Raw genomic sequence first — 19,328 nt, 5'->3', positions numbered from 1 at the left:
GTATGGAATTTAATTGTTTCACTTGCGCAACTCTGACACACTACTAGTAATAGATTCCCAATATATAGTACGCATTGAGAGGTCAACACAAGTATTGTCCAGGTGTTTGAAAATAGTGAGATTGATTTAATAACACATGCATTATAACCTACTTTATTCACAATATTGACAAAATCCCAGCTGCTGGTAATTATTAATTCATCATATTCTAAAGTACTTTGGATATTGTCCCACATTGTATGTTAAACTTCATTAAATACTTCAATTCAAATAAATATATAAATCTTAAGTATACCAAATTTTAATCAAATTAAATTCAACATTTTACCAGGAATTACCTAGGGCTTAGAATCTATCAGTCCCGTTGTTGCTATGCACATCCGATTGGTTCAAATATCGAGTACGAGTATCTGGTCGACGCGCACGCGCTGAATCGTGTCATATTACACGGCTTAGAACTAATAAGATGGCAGGAAAGCTCAGGAACGTTCTCAAGTGTTTAAGAATTTATTTTAATTTACAAATGTGCAGGTCTCTCTGTTTACAAATTCATTCATTCCTTCATTCATATACCCTTGTCTCAAAAACTATGAGAGAAAAACAATTGCCAAATGCTTTCCGAAGAGCCATTTTGAGTTTAGTGAAGAAGAAATCACCATTGCCAAAATCACGTGTTTGTCTTTCCGACACTCATGTAATGATTACCGTGTGTTTAGATGAACGTCTGTCATATGACGTTAAATACAGTCTTTTAATTGTTTTTAATAGCGGAGCTGAAAAATTATTATCACATAATCGAATAATTATATTTAGTAATAGTAATATTTGAAATTTTTCGTACCCAAATCATAAACCGCGATGAAACATATGTACTATATAAGTTATATAGCACGTGTTCTGGTGAGAAACACGGGGTTTTTTTTTTCGATTGTTCTATAATGTAGAGCGGAAATACAAATCATTTTAACCCTTTGAATACAAAAAGCTGTGATGTTTTACACCTGAAATGGAGAATAGAGACATCTGTCACAGACTACTGCACTGACAGCCCGCTCACCAACATGTTATGTCACAGCAGCATCCGTTAATGAGGGCCAATCGTTCCATGAACTGCGAGGGACGAAACTGCTACGCACATACGGCGTATTTTTACGGTATTTGGCGTAAAAGCGAAGACGGGCAACGCTCTATTGCGTTAGGCAAATGCACGCAGCACTGGCGTGATTTGTTAGACACGCGAACAATCGGCCCTCATGAATATGCTAGAATTCACAGCATACAAAGCACGAGAACTTTGGCTGTTGGTAAATGGTATGTATTATTTTAACTTAATTACATTTTCCAATGGCTTCAAAGCGCAAAAAAATATCAAAATGGAAAATTAAGACAATTGCAATATCTTTACTAATAAAATAATGAGCGGGCGGTCTTTGCACGGATATGCTTTTCGCCCAGTGTCGGGCGCAACGTTCCCATATTCCGGCTATAGCACAGATGTGAATGATTCCAGAGTAGCAGCATTGCTGATCTGAACCACAAACTAGGAGCTACCATTGAAAGAGGCTCTATCCCTAGCACCAAGAAGGAAATACTCGTCTGATCTTGTCTGGTATTGATCTTGTTAAAGCCATATTATAACATTTGCTAAGGAAGACGCCCTCATTGAATTTTTAAAATTCCTTTTTTTACGCGATTAAATTGTACTTTATTAAACCAATAATACCCTGCAAAAATCAAGACTCTAGGTGCTGTAGTTTTGTGAAAATCCGAGATTTTGAATAAAACGCCGGAACCGGCGCTTTATTATTACGATGGAATTATTAGTCGAACGCATACACGATGTTCATAACACACAGTACGTACACGGCGTGCGGGACGGTGATATACACAACAAAGGGTCGTACCACAGCATGACCGGAGGAGTGGTACGTATTGGCGACATGTGCGCTGGTAGTAAATTCCAATTTTCTTTGCTTTGCCGTAGTTGTTCGGCTCAAAAATAACAGGGGATATATCTGACAGTAAAAGCTAACATTTAATGGCAAAGAAATGCTAATCTCCGGGGCTAATCTATTTTTTTGAAAGTGTTATAATATGGCTTTAATGTAATATAGGTTTATGTAAACTCGCTTGACAAAATTCAGTAATATGGCAACGAGAGTTTGAATGAGAATCACTTACTTTTATACTTTTGCATATTTATGGTACAATTTGTGCAAGGGGTATTTTTTACTCTTCAAATACAACAAGCTGCGATTTGTTACACCAGAAATGGAAACTAGAGACATCTGGCCTATTGATCTTGTAAATTTATACAATAATATTGAGAACTTGCATGTCCACGAATGGGAAGTGAGCCGTCATGGTCATTTCACAAATTTTCCGCTCTTTCAAACTCAAATTTTACATAATAATAGTGTCAAAATGGTCCCCCAAATGGCTTCAATTAGGTCTTCATTTTGCAAAAGAGTTTGAAAGAGCGGAAAATTCGTGAAATGACCATGACGGCTCACTTCCCATTCGTGGACATGCAAGTTCTCAATATTATTGTATAAATTCAATATAATTTATTGCTTGCACGACCCAGGGGGGGTGTCTAAGGGGGATGTGCCCCTTAGAAGTGAGAAACTTTTGCAAAATGAAGACCTAATTGAAGCCATTTGGTAAGGTGGACCATTTTATTTTGACACTATTATTGGGTAAAATTTGAGTTTGAAAGAGCGGAAAAATTGTGAAATGACCATGACGGCTCACTTCCCATTCGTGGACATGCAAGTTTTCAATATTACTGTATAAATTCAATATATTTTATTGCTTGCGTGACGCAGTGGGGTGTCTGAAGGGGGATGTGCCCCCTCAGAAGTGAGAAACTTTTGCAAAATGAAAACCTAATTGAAGCCATTTGGTGGACCATTTTGACAATATTTTTGTGTAAAATTTGAGATTGAAAGAGCTGAAAATTCGTGAAATGACCATGACGGCTCACTTCCCAGTCGTGGACATGCAAGTTCTCAATATCATTGTATAAATTCAATATAATTTATTGCTTGCGCGACGCAGGGGGGTGTCTAAGTGGGGATGTGCCCCCTTAAAAGTGAGAAACTTTTGCAAAATGAAGACCTAATTGAAACCATTTGGTACGGTGGTCCATTTTATTTTGACACTATTATTGAGTAAAATTTGAGTTTGAAAGAGCGGAAAATTTGTGAAATGACCATGACGGCTCAATTCCCATTCTTGGACATGCAAGTTTTCAATATTACTGTATAAATTCAATATACTTTATTGCTTGCGTGACGCAGTGGGGTGTCTGAAGGGGGATGTACCCCCTCAGAAGTGAGAAACTTTTGCAAAATGAAGACCTAATTGAAGCCATTTGGTGGACCATTTTGACACTATTTTTGTGTAAAATTTGAGTTTGAAAGAGCGGAAAATTTGTGAAATGACCATGACGGCTCACTTCCCATTCGTGGACATGCAAGTTCTCAATTTTATTGTATAAATTCAATGTATTTTAATGCTTGCGACGCAGGGGGTGTCTGAGGAGGGATGGTGAGAAATTTTTGCAAAATGAAGACCTAATGAAGCCATTTGGTGGACCATTTTGACACTATTTTTTGTGTGAGTTTGAAAGACTAGAGGAAAATTTGTTCATTTCCCATTCGTGGACAAGTTTTCTAAATTATTGTATAAATTCAATTGCTTGCGCGATACAGGGGGTGTCTGAGGGGGATGTGCCCCCCTCAAAAGTTGGAAACGCAGAAAATGTTGCAAAATGAAGGTCCACTTGAAGCCATTTGGTGCATTATTTTTACACCATTTATATCATTGCTTTAAACAGAAAAAGGTCTGAAATCAATTTGCAAAATTTTAAATGTTACACTGGTCAACTGAGAGGCTGTTCAATAATTATGAGCCCTGTGGGAGGGTAAAATTGGGGGGGGGCAAGAAATTTTTGGCGAGCCGAAAGGGGGGGCAAGCAATTTTGGCAAGCCGAGAGGGGGCGCAAGCGATTGTTGGCACGCATTCATGGGGCACGCTTAAATATGCAAATGCTTTGGCTCGCTGCGCTCGCAACATACATTTAACCACTTTTAATAGGTTTGCAATTTGGGATCCCAAATATTTGGCATGTTCAAGGGGGGGCGATTTTTGGCGGGCCGAGGGGGGGGGGGGAAGCGCTTTTTGGCGAGCCGTTTGGAAATTTTACCCGGGGGGCTCATAATTATTGCACAGCCCCTGACCATGCTGACACTTTGTAAGACTTGAGACACACAATTAGGGCTACTAAAGCATGCATGGATTGATGTCAGCATTGACTCTAATCATGTCAACATGGTTGATAATACTGACTTTGGTGACATGTGGTGGACCCTGCATATCAGCGGGCTCGCAGTAGTATGATTTTCACGTGCTTTTGGGCCGAGGACCTGCCTTCAAGCTATGCCTAAAATAATCACAGGCGATCGATCGACCCAACTGTACAGTTTTTAGGCACGGGCCTATTTAATTACGCGCAATTTAACCTTTTTCTTCTCTTTTTTCTCGCTTTTCTTTTCGCTTTTTCTCCTTTTCTCTTTCTCTCCTTTCCCCTTTTCCCGTTTTTACGGGTGGCGTGCGCCCCACTTTCCTACTTTTGCTATTTTTACGGGGGCGCGCCCCTCCGCCCCCCCTCTGGATCCGCACCGGGATTAATGTATTCCTCTCATCATCAGAATAAAATATAAATTTTGCAATCTCTCTAGTCTGGGAAAATGCACCTTGTCGGGGCAAATCTACACGCCCCTATCCCACTTTTGTCAGTCAGTCATGGGAAATGTACCTAGTTTTGGGAAATGTACCTAGTTGGAGGCCCGGTGGGAGAAATGTATGGGGCTTGGTGTATGGGGCTACCAATTAAGGACAGGGCCGTCGATAGTCGATAGGAGGGGTTGCAATAGGCAATAGCAACACGGTTAAAAGTAGTTAATAATGAACAACCTTCGGGGGAAAATGGTATAACCCTACACACCACACCCCTTTTTGGACCTTGACGAACATTTCTGAACAATCGTGGGAATCGAGACCCGTGGCCCCTCCCCCTCTTTCGAAAACCTGCGCACGCCACTGCTAAATGATATTATTAGCATTTAACAATTTGAGAAGAATGTGTGATTTTTATTATCTCATAAAATTCGATTTGTTTATTTTTAATTAATGTTATCTTGTACACTTCACAACACGACACATACATACACATTACATATCCAGTTTTTTATACAATTTATTATCTCACAAAATCCAATGTGTTTACTTTTAATTGATGTTGTCATGTCCTGCACACACGAAATTTTACAGATGAACTTAATATATAATCCATGTTTAATACAATTTGTACAGAAACGTGTTATTTTAAATAAAAGCTCAACCACATTATATATTGTACAGAGCAAAGATCATTCGATTATATAATTTACAAAATTTACCATTTGATTTTCAGCTATCATTGCGGTTAAAACCAATCTACCAAAAAACGTTGACAACGTAAAGAAATCAGCAAGTTTAAAAAACCCACCTCGGCTCACTTTTTGAAACTTGGTCCCATTTGTAAAAGGTACTGATTTAAACTTTATCATATTTATATAAATTTAAAACATTTCCAGAAGTGTTTTGTATCTTTAGTGTGCAGATGCGATATTAATTTGTAAGCTTTCTGGAACGACCTGAAAGGTTATTATCTTGTTCTTGCACGGTAAGCCAATATCCTATTGTGTTTGTTTTATAATAATCATGATTAATGATTGAATTAAACAAATAACACTTAGGCTTGTAATCTTGTTGGAAACGCTGTGTTCTGTTGAAATAAAATAAAAACACTGATTTGCTGTTGGTGTTTAAAATGGGACCAAGTTTCAAAAAGTGAGCCGAGGTGGGTTTTTTAAACTTGCTGATTTCTTTACGTTGTCAACGTTTTTTGGTAGATTTCTTTTCTTTTTATGAATGTAGCCAAGCAGCTCCAAGCTTGGAAAGTCATCAGGTTAGGATGTGCTCCATAAAACAAATAAAACGAAAAATAGAAGTTGCAATTCTGGATTCATGACAATAAATAATTAAACAAAACTTTATCAGTCGTTTATTTTTAAAACTTGCTTGTCACACGTGACTGTAATGTTAAGAGGCGTACACAATGATCAATATACATTTTAATATATTTTAATTATTCAAGGCAACGTAAATATGTAAAGAAAATGTAAATATGAACAACACACACCCAATTGCCGAGAGACACAGAGATTTAGGCCTACTTCAAGTCGGAACTGGTAAATGCGCATTATATATATAGCCTATACTACGGAAGCGTCTAAATGCCCCGAGTAGGCAATATAATCGTGTTTTAATGTTTGTGGTTCTTTGTAGCCCTGCGGGGCAACCTAGTTCGATATTCCTATTCAGCGGCGGTTGTCGGCGATCTTTCGTGGTTTTCATCATGCCCTGCCCTCTATCGGGAGCTAATTTATAGTTTAAGCTTGTTGGATATCCATATTTCGTGGTTTCTGGTTCTTTGTAGCCATGTGGGGCAATCTAGTTGCATATCCAAATTTCGCTGTTTGTGGTTCTTTATAGCCCTGCGGGGCAATCTAGTTGCATATCAATATGCAGTTGTTGAGCTGCAGTTGTTGTTGATCTTTCGCGGTTTGTGGTCTTAATTTGTTGGATATCCATATTTCGCGGTTTGTGGTTCTTTATAATCTGGCTTGTTGGATATCCATATTTCGTGGCCTGTGGTTCTTTGAAGCCCTGTGGGGCAATAGTTGCATATCAAAATTCCGCGGTTTGTGGTTCTTTATAGCCCTGCAGGGCAATCTAGTTGGATATCAATATTGAGCGGCAGTTGTTGTTGATCTTTAATTTAATTTGTTGGATATCCATAGTTCGCGGTTTGTGGTTCTTTATAATCGATAGGCCTGTGGGAAATCTGGTTGGATATCCAAATTGTGCGGTTTGTGGTTCTTTGTAGCCCTGCGGGGCTTTCTAGTTGGCTATCACTATTAAGCGGCGGTTGTCGGCGATCTTTCGCGGTTTGTGATTTTAATTTCCCTTATCAAGCCCTGCCCTCTATCGGGAGCTAATTTATAGTTTAAGCTTGTTGGATATCCATATTTCGTGGTGTGTGATTCTTTATAGCCCTGCAGGGCAATCTAGTATATATCCAAATTTCGCGGTTTGTGGTTCTTTATAGCCCTGTGGGGAAATCTAGTTGGATAAAAATATTCAGCGGCAGTTGTTGGCGATCTTTCGCTGTTGATGATTTTAATTTGTGACAATTTATAATATTTATTCCAAATATAATTTCAGTCTGAGCTGTGAACAGAGCCACTGATAAATGTGTTTTAAATGACGAAGATATATCATGATAGTCAGGCATGGTGAAAGCATCTGGATGGTGAAAGTAGGCCTAAATGTGAATAAAAAATCAAACATGTTTGTTTGATGAAAAAAATATAATATCACAATAGCAATGGATGTTCGAAATGGTGTTATTCTTGATTTATGACAATAAATTGGTTAATAAAACATTTAAAAAAAAGGTGGTGGGAAGTTTCGAACTTGGGCAAAACTTCATAAGTGGATTAGAAATCCATGGCCTTAACCACTTCGCCACGGGGACGTCCCGATATAACGACGTGTGAAAGTGGCGTATATATTAATATGAATGTATGCTGTGGTCCGGAAAGAATAAAAGAATTGTGAAAAACTTGATTTTTTGGCGAATGGGATCCAGAATTTGTATGTAGGGTATCCAGGAAAATGCTAGGGTATATTTTGAAAGTGAATCTCAAAAAGTAGTGCGACAGTGACAGCCATGTATGGCTGTAGCAGTGACGAAAGATTCTGGATATCAGTATGATTAGCTATGATTTTACACTAATTTTGGCTATGAAATACCACGTGAAATAATACAAGAATGTTTGTTTATTATCAAACAATCGGATTGACTGTAAGATTGGTGTAACTTTTTGAATTAATGAGTTATTAAAATATTACACTTTGGACAGTAAATAAGATTTAGCATGGTTTTAGATATATTTTGTACCCAGCGAAAAATATCACAGAACAATAGCGTTTTGTTTCGTGTAAATATAGTCCGCGGTGCATCTGTTTATTCTTCTTTATCAGTCGTTTTTTTTAAAACTTGCTGGTCATGCTACCGCTTGACTCTAATTAGAACTATCCGTGACAATCTTACAGTAATTATACCTTTATATTCATATTCAAATGAATCAAAAACATAATTCAAAGTTACATATTAAACGGTGAATTAATGCAGGCCGTAATTATGCAAGTTTGTATTTCTCAAATTTATAATGACCTTCAAGAACACTGAGGAAGAAGCAAATAAGAGTCATAAATTCAACTTATAATGAGAGTTATCGATGAAAGAACAAAGACCGGGATGTAGAAATCCTTCATGAGTGATGACAATAGAATGAAGCGAAAGAGCAAAATGGAGTCAGAGGGACCGGGGCATTATATTTTAATCATACCACATGCTATAATCATAATCATGGTTGCTTATCATTTTAAGAAACTCTTCGGACGTGTGGTCTGTTTGGGATGCACTACCAGGAGGTGGGACAGGCCCTTCGTAGACGTAGTTACAAGTACAGACTGGGAAGGTTCCTGGGGTGCAGCATGGAATGGTAGCGGTAGATCTGCTAGCTAATAAGGGAGGCGCGATGACCATATCTGCCTTGAATGCTTCCAATCTGGACATCATTTCATCCAAGACAGCTTTGTGTTCGGGAAGAGAATCATTCAGAGGATATGCTTCATTGGGATCTTTGTAAATATTGTACATCAATGGGGTTTCGTAGTAGGTGAAACATTCTGGCATTAAGTTACCACAACTCGCGCATTCGACGTTATTACCTAATGGAAACCCGCCATCACCACATCGACCTGGTTCAGCGTGGTGACCCTCCTTTATCCAAGCTCGCTGAGTAGTAAAATGAAACTTGTAACTGCCATACCGGACTGCAAACAGTTGTGCTTCACAATAGAATACCAACATGCGAGGTTCACTGTTTGTTACTTCATGCTGCTTGTATAGTTGTTTCACAGCTACTGGTTCTGGCTGCGGTTCTGGCCACCAATTGAACAGCGTTGAAGAAATATCTTGCCCGTCCATTTTCCTATCACCAGGAACCGAACCGCCCACGATGCTCATCAACGTTGGGAAGATGTCCAATTGACTGACTACTTCATCACTAATTTTGGCTGGTGGGATGTGGCCTGTCCAGCGGAAAATACCAGGAACGCGGATGCCGCCGTCCCAGAATTGCATTTTGCCACCTGTATTAAAGAGCAAAGATGTTATATCAAAAACAAAATTTCCGACAGTTAGAAATAGTTTTTCAATAAAGAATTTGGATGCTCATCAAGTTTATATCCACATGAAGAACCATTGGGCTTATATTATTTTGATAAAAGTGACTTTGTTGACAACAAAGCATGTTATTTTGATTAAAGTGAGTGAATAGTGAAAGCAACACCGTTTAAGCATTGAAATTAGTTTCAGAAATTGTCATCTGTGCAAGGATTTTGTATGCAAAGGATTATGTCAGTTGTCTCCAAGTCTACAGTGGACTTCATGAGACATAAGTTTGACAATACTTCAGAAAAACTGCACACTAGTGGACACAGCGTTCATTTAGCTACGGACACAATCCCCTTGATCAGATATACAAGGAAATATGCGATTTCTGGCCTCTTCGGATCCTCCATGAAGGGTACGGCGCGTCCTTGTGTCAAATACCCGTGAAAGTAGCCGCGGACACGGTACGGGTCCGTGTGACCCGTAAACATTGAACCAAGCAAAGAGCAGAAAATCCTAGTTTTGTTGTTCCACTGGAAAATATGGTTCACATAATACGTCCAGCTTCCTGGGTACACTTTCATTTTAGTTTCCCATCAAGTTTTTAACCCAGGTTTTCGATTTTCTTGAAAATTACTGAGGACCCTTGAAAATTGGTGAGGACCCTTGAAATTTCAACGGCAAGGGTCCGGAGGACTCTTGGATTTTTTTTCTTATTTCAAGGCCTGAACATAACCCAGTTATGCCATGGTTATGCCCCTAGTATGGGTCTCCCCCAGGATGGGTCTAATGATAACCTACCTTTCAGTACGCCCGCATCACCTCCCTCATTGCAGATTTGTAAATGAGGACCATTATCAGCAGTGAAGATCGAAATGGTGTTGAAGTCCTCACCCAAGCGTTTTACTTCGTCCATAATGGCTCCAACTGACCACGACATTTCACGAATCATGTCACCGTAACGACCTATTGTTATTAATAAGACAAAATGTAAGTACGACATCAACAAGTTCATGAATCGGCAAATTAATGATTTTGAAAAAAAAACACCACACCAAACAATGTATACAAAGAACAGAAGATCGTGGAAGAGGAGAATGTATTATATTTTTGGACCTTTCATTAACATCAGTAGTGTAGCACCATTGAAATCCCTAAACAGTAGTGTAGCACCATTGAAATCCCTAAACAGTAGCGTAGCACCATTGAAATCCCTAAGCAGTAGCGTAGGGATTTTAGTCCCCTTTTGTCATTTTTTGTCCCATTTTTCATGGTTTTAATGATTTTAACCCTAACCCTCCTGTATACTACAAAATACTACTTGATATATACTAACCCTCCTGTATACTACAAAATACTACTTGATATATGCGCTGTTCGTGCGTGCATCCCACGTGGTGTGATGACGCAATCGCCCTTTTAAGTGATATATAGGCACGGTTTCGCTGACCAGCGAAGCCCAAAACCCGTGGCAAAGTGTCGCCGACCGAGTGCTTGGCATGCGAGGGGTCTCGGGTTCGAACCCCACCCAGCATGCCCAGAGCAAACAACTTCTTCCTTTCTTTTCTCTCTTTATGCTTTCCTTCTTTCACTTGCCGTCGCCAAAAAGCCCTTAGGCGGTTAGGGTTAAGGACGAAGAGGACATTTTACTCTTTGTCGTCCCCATTTTATCCCTGAAAAATGTCTGTAGGGAGAACTCCCACTCCGGATATTTCAAGGCCGGCAGCTTGATGCCTAGCATACCATTATGATAAGGATTAGGCATTACCTGACCGACAATCTTTGCATTACTGGTGGACACACGATAATTCGCCCAATTCACCGGCCAGTTCCAAAAGTTGCTTAAGTACAGGCCCTATGGAGAAACCAATTTTGTTGTTGTCCATTCACCCATATAATAATAGCAATCAGATTGGGATGGATGTATACACAATGGATGTATACACAGTGATTTGATTATAACCGAAACACATAATCATTATTTGCCTTTATTATGGATGAGTAACCAAATGTTGACATAACTGTAAGTTGGATATCCACCACAATAGAATAGCTTCTGGCATTTATTATTTTATCTTCTTAACTCCTCAACAATGGTCACTGACCTTAATCAATGGACTAAAATCTACAGAACTTATCCATGGCAAATCATGGCAAACTCTTTGAGCTGTGTGAAGGGTCAAGAATATTTTCTAAGTTATTGTTGGGCCAACTATCGAGTGACCACCGAGTAATGGATTTCTGAACTTATGAAACAAGTAAAAACAGACCAGCTAACCCATTTTTGCCATGTTACGCCAATTAAACAATATTTTTTTTAATTGTAATCTATTTACCTCTCTTAGATGAACCTCTAAATCCATCATTGCTGTATACATCAACGTGTGGTTGGGCGATACCGTAGTATAAGAAGAATGGTTTCCTTTGTTGCTGACAATCCCTCATGAAATCAATAGCGTCGTCAACGAAAGCTTCACTCATGTGGTAATGCGAGTATGGCTGTTGGTAAATGGTGGCGTTCTTGTACAGCATGCAGATCAAAGTTTCTGGAGTGGACATATGCCACCATGATGCAGTCATGTCTACAGTAGAATTCATCTCGACCTTTGCAGGACTTAACCCCATTAAAAGCTATTAAACCAAGATAACACTCATTGAAACAGCTCAACTGATTAAATCGGATCTTCTCTGGTTGTGCACAAGTGACTGTTTTCATGTGCGATATCGCAATAAAGCTGGTATTCATAGCTTCAGTTGGGTAACCGATTATAAAGGAAACGAAAGGAAACAATGTTATGTGTGGCTTTGTTCACGAAATCAGACAATGTCGTGCTTTTTGTAAACCAGCATTCTTGAAAATGAGCAACATAATGATTTTTGACTTAACACGGTTTGGAAATAATTTCTTCATATTTTTGGTGTTATCTGTCGTTTACATGTCCTTCCTAAAACACAAAAGTACGACCCTCTCCAAACACCTAAATTAGCTAAAAATTTAGGACATGTTACAAAACTATATTGTCTAGAATTTTAGAAGAGTACTTTTAATATTGGCCGGTTATTTTTCACACAGCGACGTTAACTAGGCAATGTACTATTACCTATAACATTAACTAAAACACCAAAGTACGAATATTTCCAAACATCTAAATTAGCTAAAAATTTAGGACATGTTAAAAAACTATATTTTCTAGAACTTTAGAAGAGTACTTTTAATATTGGCCGGTTATTTTTCACACAGCGACGTTAACTAGTCATATCCCCATACTGTTAACGTAGGGCTATTTGTAAAGGTCACGCGTCAATGGGAAAGAGCACTGTGTATTGTGTATAGGAAAACGGACAGTAACTGCAGTATGCTGTCAATGAAATGGGAAATATATTCCAATATTAGATTGTGATTTAATCAAATTAATTTAGTTTAGTAATATATTTTATTCTAGAGAAGTTTTCTTTTGCCATTGCTTTAATACTCGGCAATGTTTGGGATACCGTACCGTTGTTATTCAACCAATGATTTGCTTTTTGAAAAAACAGTCCGCACAATGTTTTGTTTTGCTAGGGAGAATAAGAGCTATGTAGATCCTCATTTTGAATGACCTTGAGATGTCTTGGTTCAACCAGATGGAACTTTTAAGTCGCTCAAATGCCCAGTATGTTAATCTGGTAGTCTATTACGGCATTTGACATTCACCTCTATTGTGTGCATATTCTTGCCTATTACTACCCAGAAAAACAAAGTCGTCCACTTTGTCAGTTGGCGTGTTGTCAAGTGTGACGTCTAGTTGGAGAATTAATATTTTCTATATACTTATGATCAGAAGATTATGTACAGGGTGTAACAATAAACTTTATAAACTTTATACAATTGCATTTTGACTTCTCAGGAAAAAACTAAAAGAGTTATGGCACAAATGTTATATGCAATATAATCAGTAATATCTTTGCTAAAAGAAGACGTTTACTTGGTTTCTTTACTAGCTTGGGTTCAAAAGTTATGTCCGATTAATTAAAACGTCCAGAAAACGTGTTGGGCCACTTTTGCCACGTTTGCGCACATCAAGTTTGTACCGCGTAGATATGCTTATCGTGCATTAAACATCAAAGAACTGACACAAAAGAATTATAAGTCGTGTTTCTTCATATAATTAACATGAACTTAATGATAATATGATCTTTCTTTAAAATCTATAAATAAAGTCATGAAATTTCTTTCAAATTATCTTATAGATAAAGTAATTTCTCATATCCCTGAGATATCGTTGGTAAAACTGAGAACAGTTTTTGCATCCATAAGTACAAAACAATAGGATTTTGAAATTAAGTTCAGCTTGGCTTCTAGCTGTTCTGGGGCGACCACTATTGCCAGCATTTCTGTTAAAAAATTCCACATACTTCTCATAGTTATATGTAATTGTATGCCCTGATGGAAGACATGAGTTTGGAAATGAGCTATAAACAATCTTATGGTTTCTGCTTGACTCCATAAGCTACCGAATGTCACAACCATAAAAATACGCTCTTTCAACGTGAATTGGGGTTGAAGTTGTTGAGCTGCAGCCACGATTTATAGTAAATGAGGTTGTTATGTCAGTGATTAGTTGTGACTTTCAAAAACTCAAGGAGATATTCTATTATGTAATCATTTCTACCACTTCGAATACCCCATTGTTTAAAACTACCTATAATAAGAGCATCGTCCATGGTTCCAACTCTATTCAGTCACTTTTATAACAGTTTAGACAAAAGTGGCCCAAGCAGTTTTAAGACTAGGTTACATAATTGGCCATATCTTCACTTTTATACCGTCGATTTTATTGAAACAAAGCTTAGCTGGTGGCTAAAGAAATTATCTTGATAGACATATAAATATCAAACCACAACATAAGCGGCATACTTGTATCATTCTATTTTCAAAATTGTACAACTTTTATTGTTACACCCTGTATGTGTATGCCTTTAACACAATTTGAACAAGTTTGAAATTCGCCCCTGTTTAAAGGTCGATGACCTTTTACCCGATTGAATAAAAAGATGATGCTAGAATCAGGAAATCCCCTTTTGAAATTTATAAGAGAAGTGTCTTAGGAAGGGCATCATATGTGCATTAGCTACAAAGGTATCAAGCAGCAGTGGCGTGTCCAGTGATGGCTTTAGGGCCGGGTTTTCTGAGAAATCATGCAAAATCAGCCTATATTTTGGGCATGCACTTCAATCACGGGTAGCCGGTTTCGGGGCACGCCTATAATCATAGCCAATATATACCTTTTCTTCGTCACAAAACCAGCCATTACTTAGAGGTAGATTTGTGCCAACATAATCAAATCCATGGTTGTAAGGCAGATGTTCCCCGTCATTATGGCTGTGTGCGTTGACACCTGTAGTTAGATGGAGGTACTATATTATTTTGGAAACAACATGACGCCTCTTATTATTAATTTTAATCACTATTGTGTGGACTCTTTTGATGATTTTGTCACACTAGCAGTAGTTCCCGTCTGGGACTGGTTTTTGATACCACGCAAAATGTACATGATAAGCATATCAAAAACTTCATGTCTCCTCCGCGAATGACGTATAAGCCAGTAGCGTAGCCAGCGACGGGGCAGGTGGGGGAAGATTGCACACCGCCCCTGACAAAAAATGAAAGAGAAAGTTGCCCCTCTGACGAAGAATGAAAGAGAAAATTGGTGAGCCTGTTTCCCAACAAAGTTCACCCCATAATTTTGACCAAATGTATCCTTAATGTAACATTGCACCAACAGAGGGCGTTATTTATGCCGTATATTCAGTGTGATATCGACTGATTATCGAATGTGGGTTCCGTCCGATATAGACTGAATACAAAAGAGACCAGGTTGGGTTTTTTGTGTCAGTTCCTGAGAACTGACACCTTCTAATACAGGTTTGACGATCATGTGACAAATCCAATCTGTGACGTCAATATTAGGCTGTTCCTGTTAAATTACATACCCATTGGCCATTGGCTGTTCCATTTAATTTACATACTCTCTCTGAAATAATGGCCCCAAAATAGCTGTTCCATTTAATTTACATACTCCCTCTGAAATGGTTGTTCCATTTAATTTACATACTCCCTCTGGAATAGATTTCCTCTAATCAAATTGCATATTGTGAACCCGGATTGTGAACTTCAATCTATCAAATTCAGGTTTGACGATCATGTGACAAATCGAATATGTGACGTCAATATTGATATCGATATCAATTAGGCTGTTTCAGTTAAAATTATATACCCATTGTCATTGGCTGTTCCATTTAATTTACATACTCCCTCTGAAATAATGGCCCCAAAATAGCTGTTATGTTTAATTTACATACTCCCTCTGAAATGGCTGTTCAATTTAATTTACATACTCCCTCTGGAATAGATTCCCCCTAATCAAATTGCATATTGTGAATTTCAATCTATCAAATTGCATAGCTTCACTGTGAATAAGAGAGATTTTTTTAAAATTTTTTACTTTTTTTAAAGAAATTTTATTTATTTTTGGTTTTTTTATTGTTTTTTTTTTAATGTTTTCTTAAATTTATTTTTTTTTGGTTACTCATTTAATGTTGTAATTACTAGTATTTCCAGATAAAGTATAAACATTTCAGGCTAAGGTTAAATAAGAAATTAAATAAAAAGAAATGAATGCAAACCAGCCCTTCAATACAAATTCTGCAATACATGTATTTCCATTAAAAGTCTGCTTGTTATCTCACGCAATTGAATAATAATAATAACCGTTTTTCTCAGGAATATCTTGTTTTCCTAATTGAGGGAAAACTAATACCACTTGTAGTAGGGTTTAACAAAATCCCCAAATTGCATTTGTTCATTTTTAACCTGCTCATTTATTTCAATATTAATTACTTATTAATTGCTTTATTGTATTGTAAGCTCCGTCTCCATAACCTTCGATTACAGCTTCGATACAGATTCTATAATATTTTTATTTTGGGCGAGTGACACGTAACTGTTGTTGCAACTCACAAAATGCAGTTATATTATTGTTCTAGGCCTCAAATACAAAACCGATTGGTTAGATAAGCACCCTAGGCATAATGGGTGTATTATTAATAGGCATACGGTATCAATATGCCTACGTGGCTTAGTGGTCAAACTATGGGTCTGCAGATACGCAGGTTGCCTGTTCGAATCCGGCTGAGTACACACAATAAAATTTAGATTTGTTTGATTTCAACTTATAAATACCTCTTCATCCCGGACCTGTAGGTCCTACTGCGACATGGGTTGATCATAATCATTTTGAATAAAATGTACTGATATACATACCCAAATGCCATTTGCCAACGAAGCCTGTAGCATAACCTTCGTCTTTCAAGGCTTCCGCTATGGTTACCTCCTCCCGAGGCAACCGTTGGTAGAAGTTGGCCAGAACACTCTGCCAGGACCATATGCACCACTACGTTGTGCCATTCTTCCTGTTGAAAAACATACGTTTGCAATTATTTATAATTGAATGACTAAAAGTGTGAAATATGAATATGACCACCAATGTTTCCAACGTTAATCATTTTGGCACACTATTAAAGGAAGATTATCAGCTTTCATTACGTGCTATTTCTACCTTAGTTGAGCTTTGGATTATTTGAATTATATGTTACAATAAGGTTCCACTCCGGTCCTGCGCGCATTTCAACCCCTTTTGATATGAGAACCAATACCGACGGTCTAAGACTCCATAAAATACTGGCTGAATAATACAATGGATTAGATAAGTGGGTTTACCCACTTTAGACACCCTTTGGCTTGCAAAATTCCACGTGATAGAAATATTAGTACATTACATTGAAGATATGAATGAATTAGAGGTTAATGGCTGCGCATCAGTTGTTTTGAGGGTATTGTGAAATATCTTCTTTTTTATGTCGAGCATATCTAGGCATTAACAGCTGAAATCTAGGAGATAACGCTGTCGAAACAAGTGACCTGGTGAACGAAGGGGGTCGCCGTAGAGAATTTTTGCAGGACAGTCAAGTGTAGCCAACAATCGGGCTTATCACCATGATCTGAACCGACTGTTATTTATTTAACACGGAAAAACAGTGGCATGATCGACGGGAATTATATAAATAAACATCAATTTTCACCAGGTTCGCCGTCGCAAATAATAAAGGAGAGAAGGTGATCCCGCCCGGGAATCGAACCCAGGACCTCAAGTTTACGAGACCTACGCCTTTACCACTTGGCCACGGGAGCTTCATGATTAGGCTGGTTGAAATTCGAACCCATAAGCGGTCACTTAAACTTATCTCCTCCCCGCAAATAGCCCATAGTAGTTTGGGCCGTAAATGCGAGAAATAAATTGCCATCCTCCCTGTGAGGAAATATAACACGGAAAAACAGTGGCATGATCGACGGGAATTATATAAATAAACATTAATTTTCACCAGGTTCGCCGTCGCAAATAATAAAGGAGTTATTTATTTATTTATTTATTTATTTATTTATTTATTTATTTATTTTTGGTCCTGCGGGGAATTGAACCCAGGACCTCTTGCACCAAAGGCAAATACCTTAACCAGTGTGCCACGCTGCTCCCCGAAACATTGTGCTTTGGAACAGAGGAATATCTCGAGGGGCGCAGCCCGAGTGATATTCCTAAGCACAATGTTTAGATATTTCACAATACCCGAAAAATAACTGATGCAGTCATTAACCTCATTCATAACCGTCACTTTTCACGTTTTTAATTCATGTCATCACATTTTATTCCTTTAAATTTGACAATTCTAACTACACATATCGTCCCTGTAGGGAAATACCGCTTGCAACCAAACGCACTAGCGCGCAATCATGCGATGCCCAAATACGGTGGCCAGCGTCCGCGTAAGTTGTATGAATGCATAACACGTCACGCAACGCGGTCATTGTAAAGCGTACTTTTAGCTACGTCACGAGACGCGGTTATTATACTTTTCAATGACCTGAATTTGCGACCGCGTTTTTAAAAGTTATTATCTGTGATTGGATTAAACATATCGCGTATATTAATGATGTTATGAATTCATCATAATTAGAGGTTAATGACTGCGCATCAGTTGTTTTGAGGATACTGTGAAATATCCAAACATTGTGCTTTGGAACCGAGGAATATCCCGAGGGGCGATCAATGTATCGTGTTTGAGAAATATCAAATTGAATATGCAAAAAAATATGCAATGCAATGCAAAAAAAATGAAAATAACTTTGGAGAAATAAATGTATGTAAATTGTAGAAATTATTGTGTCCAAAATATTCATGGTGGCCAAATAGACGGTCAGGCGGTCATAGTAGGCCTATTCTATGATATCATTCATGGTTGGCGCGCGTACCACTACTCCATCACACTACCACGTGAGACTAACCTGTCAGAAGACCTGCTCGACTTGGAGTACAAATTGAAGAAGGTGCGTAAAAATTAGTGAATCGCATTCCTTGTATTGCCATATCATCGATGGGACCCCACTCCTGTGAAGGATGTCCATAAGAAGCTATATCCGCCCATCCCATATCGTCAGCATTGAAAAGAATTATGTTTGGTCTTGGTGGCCATAACCATTCTGCAGAGGGTTTAGCAGTGACAACTGGAAGCGCAAGTGTGGTGATACACAGGAGCACCGCCGTACCGAATTTGACTGCATCCATTCTTCTTAGTGAAATTTTGGAAACCGTTTCGATGGGTAATGTTTAACTGGTTTTATGCACTTCTAATCACGTGTTTAATATACAAGGTATGCGATACGCATGACAAATGATATCAGCGATATTTGATACCATCCCAGCAAACACAAAAGGTTGCCAGAAAACGTTTAAAATATCTGGGTATATAGAGGACATTTGAACTGTTCACCTATAACTCCAGACTGATAAGTCGTAGTCGTAGATAGCCAATTTGAAAGGGCATACTGCAGTTACTGTCCGTTTTCCTATACATAATACACAGTGCTCTTACCATTAGC

At 38.2% G+C, this 19,328-nt stretch overlaps 2 protein-coding genes across 2 annotated transcripts; both read right to left on the bottom strand.

Moving 5' to 3' along the window:
• Positions 1-8,380: 8,380 nt before the first annotated feature.
• On the bottom strand, positions 8,381-11,915 carry LOC140156355 (arylsulfatase-like). The gene is made up of 3 exons (XM_072179324.1): positions 11,692-11,915; positions 10,157-10,321; positions 8,381-9,333 (listed from the first exon to the last, which is right to left on the bottom strand). Exons 1-3 carry the CDS (start codon positions 11,912-11,914, stop codon positions 8,516-8,518), a joined length of 1,206 nt encoding a protein of 401 aa, XP_072035425.1. The 5' UTR covers position 11,915; the 3' UTR covers positions 8,381-8,515.
• A 2,651-nt stretch (positions 11,916-14,566) lies between these two features.
• LOC140157824 (arylsulfatase-like) lies at positions 14,567-19,014 on the bottom strand. The gene is given in 4 exon segments (XM_072181072.1): positions 14,567-14,733; positions 16,659-16,739; positions 16,742-16,807; positions 18,735-19,014. Coding segments are annotated over 4 exon segments (594 nt in total).
• Between the last annotated feature and the right edge of the window lie 314 nt (positions 19,015-19,328).

The sequence above is a fragment of the Amphiura filiformis genome, chromosome 7 (assembly GCF_039555335.1).
Source record: "Amphiura filiformis chromosome 7, Afil_fr2py, whole genome shotgun sequence".
Lineage (NCBI taxonomy): Eukaryota > Metazoa > Echinodermata > Ophiuroidea > Amphilepidida > Amphiuridae > Amphiura > Amphiura filiformis.
Note: the sequence above shows the minus strand (reverse complement) of the source record. Positions and strands in the feature narration are given on the sequence as shown.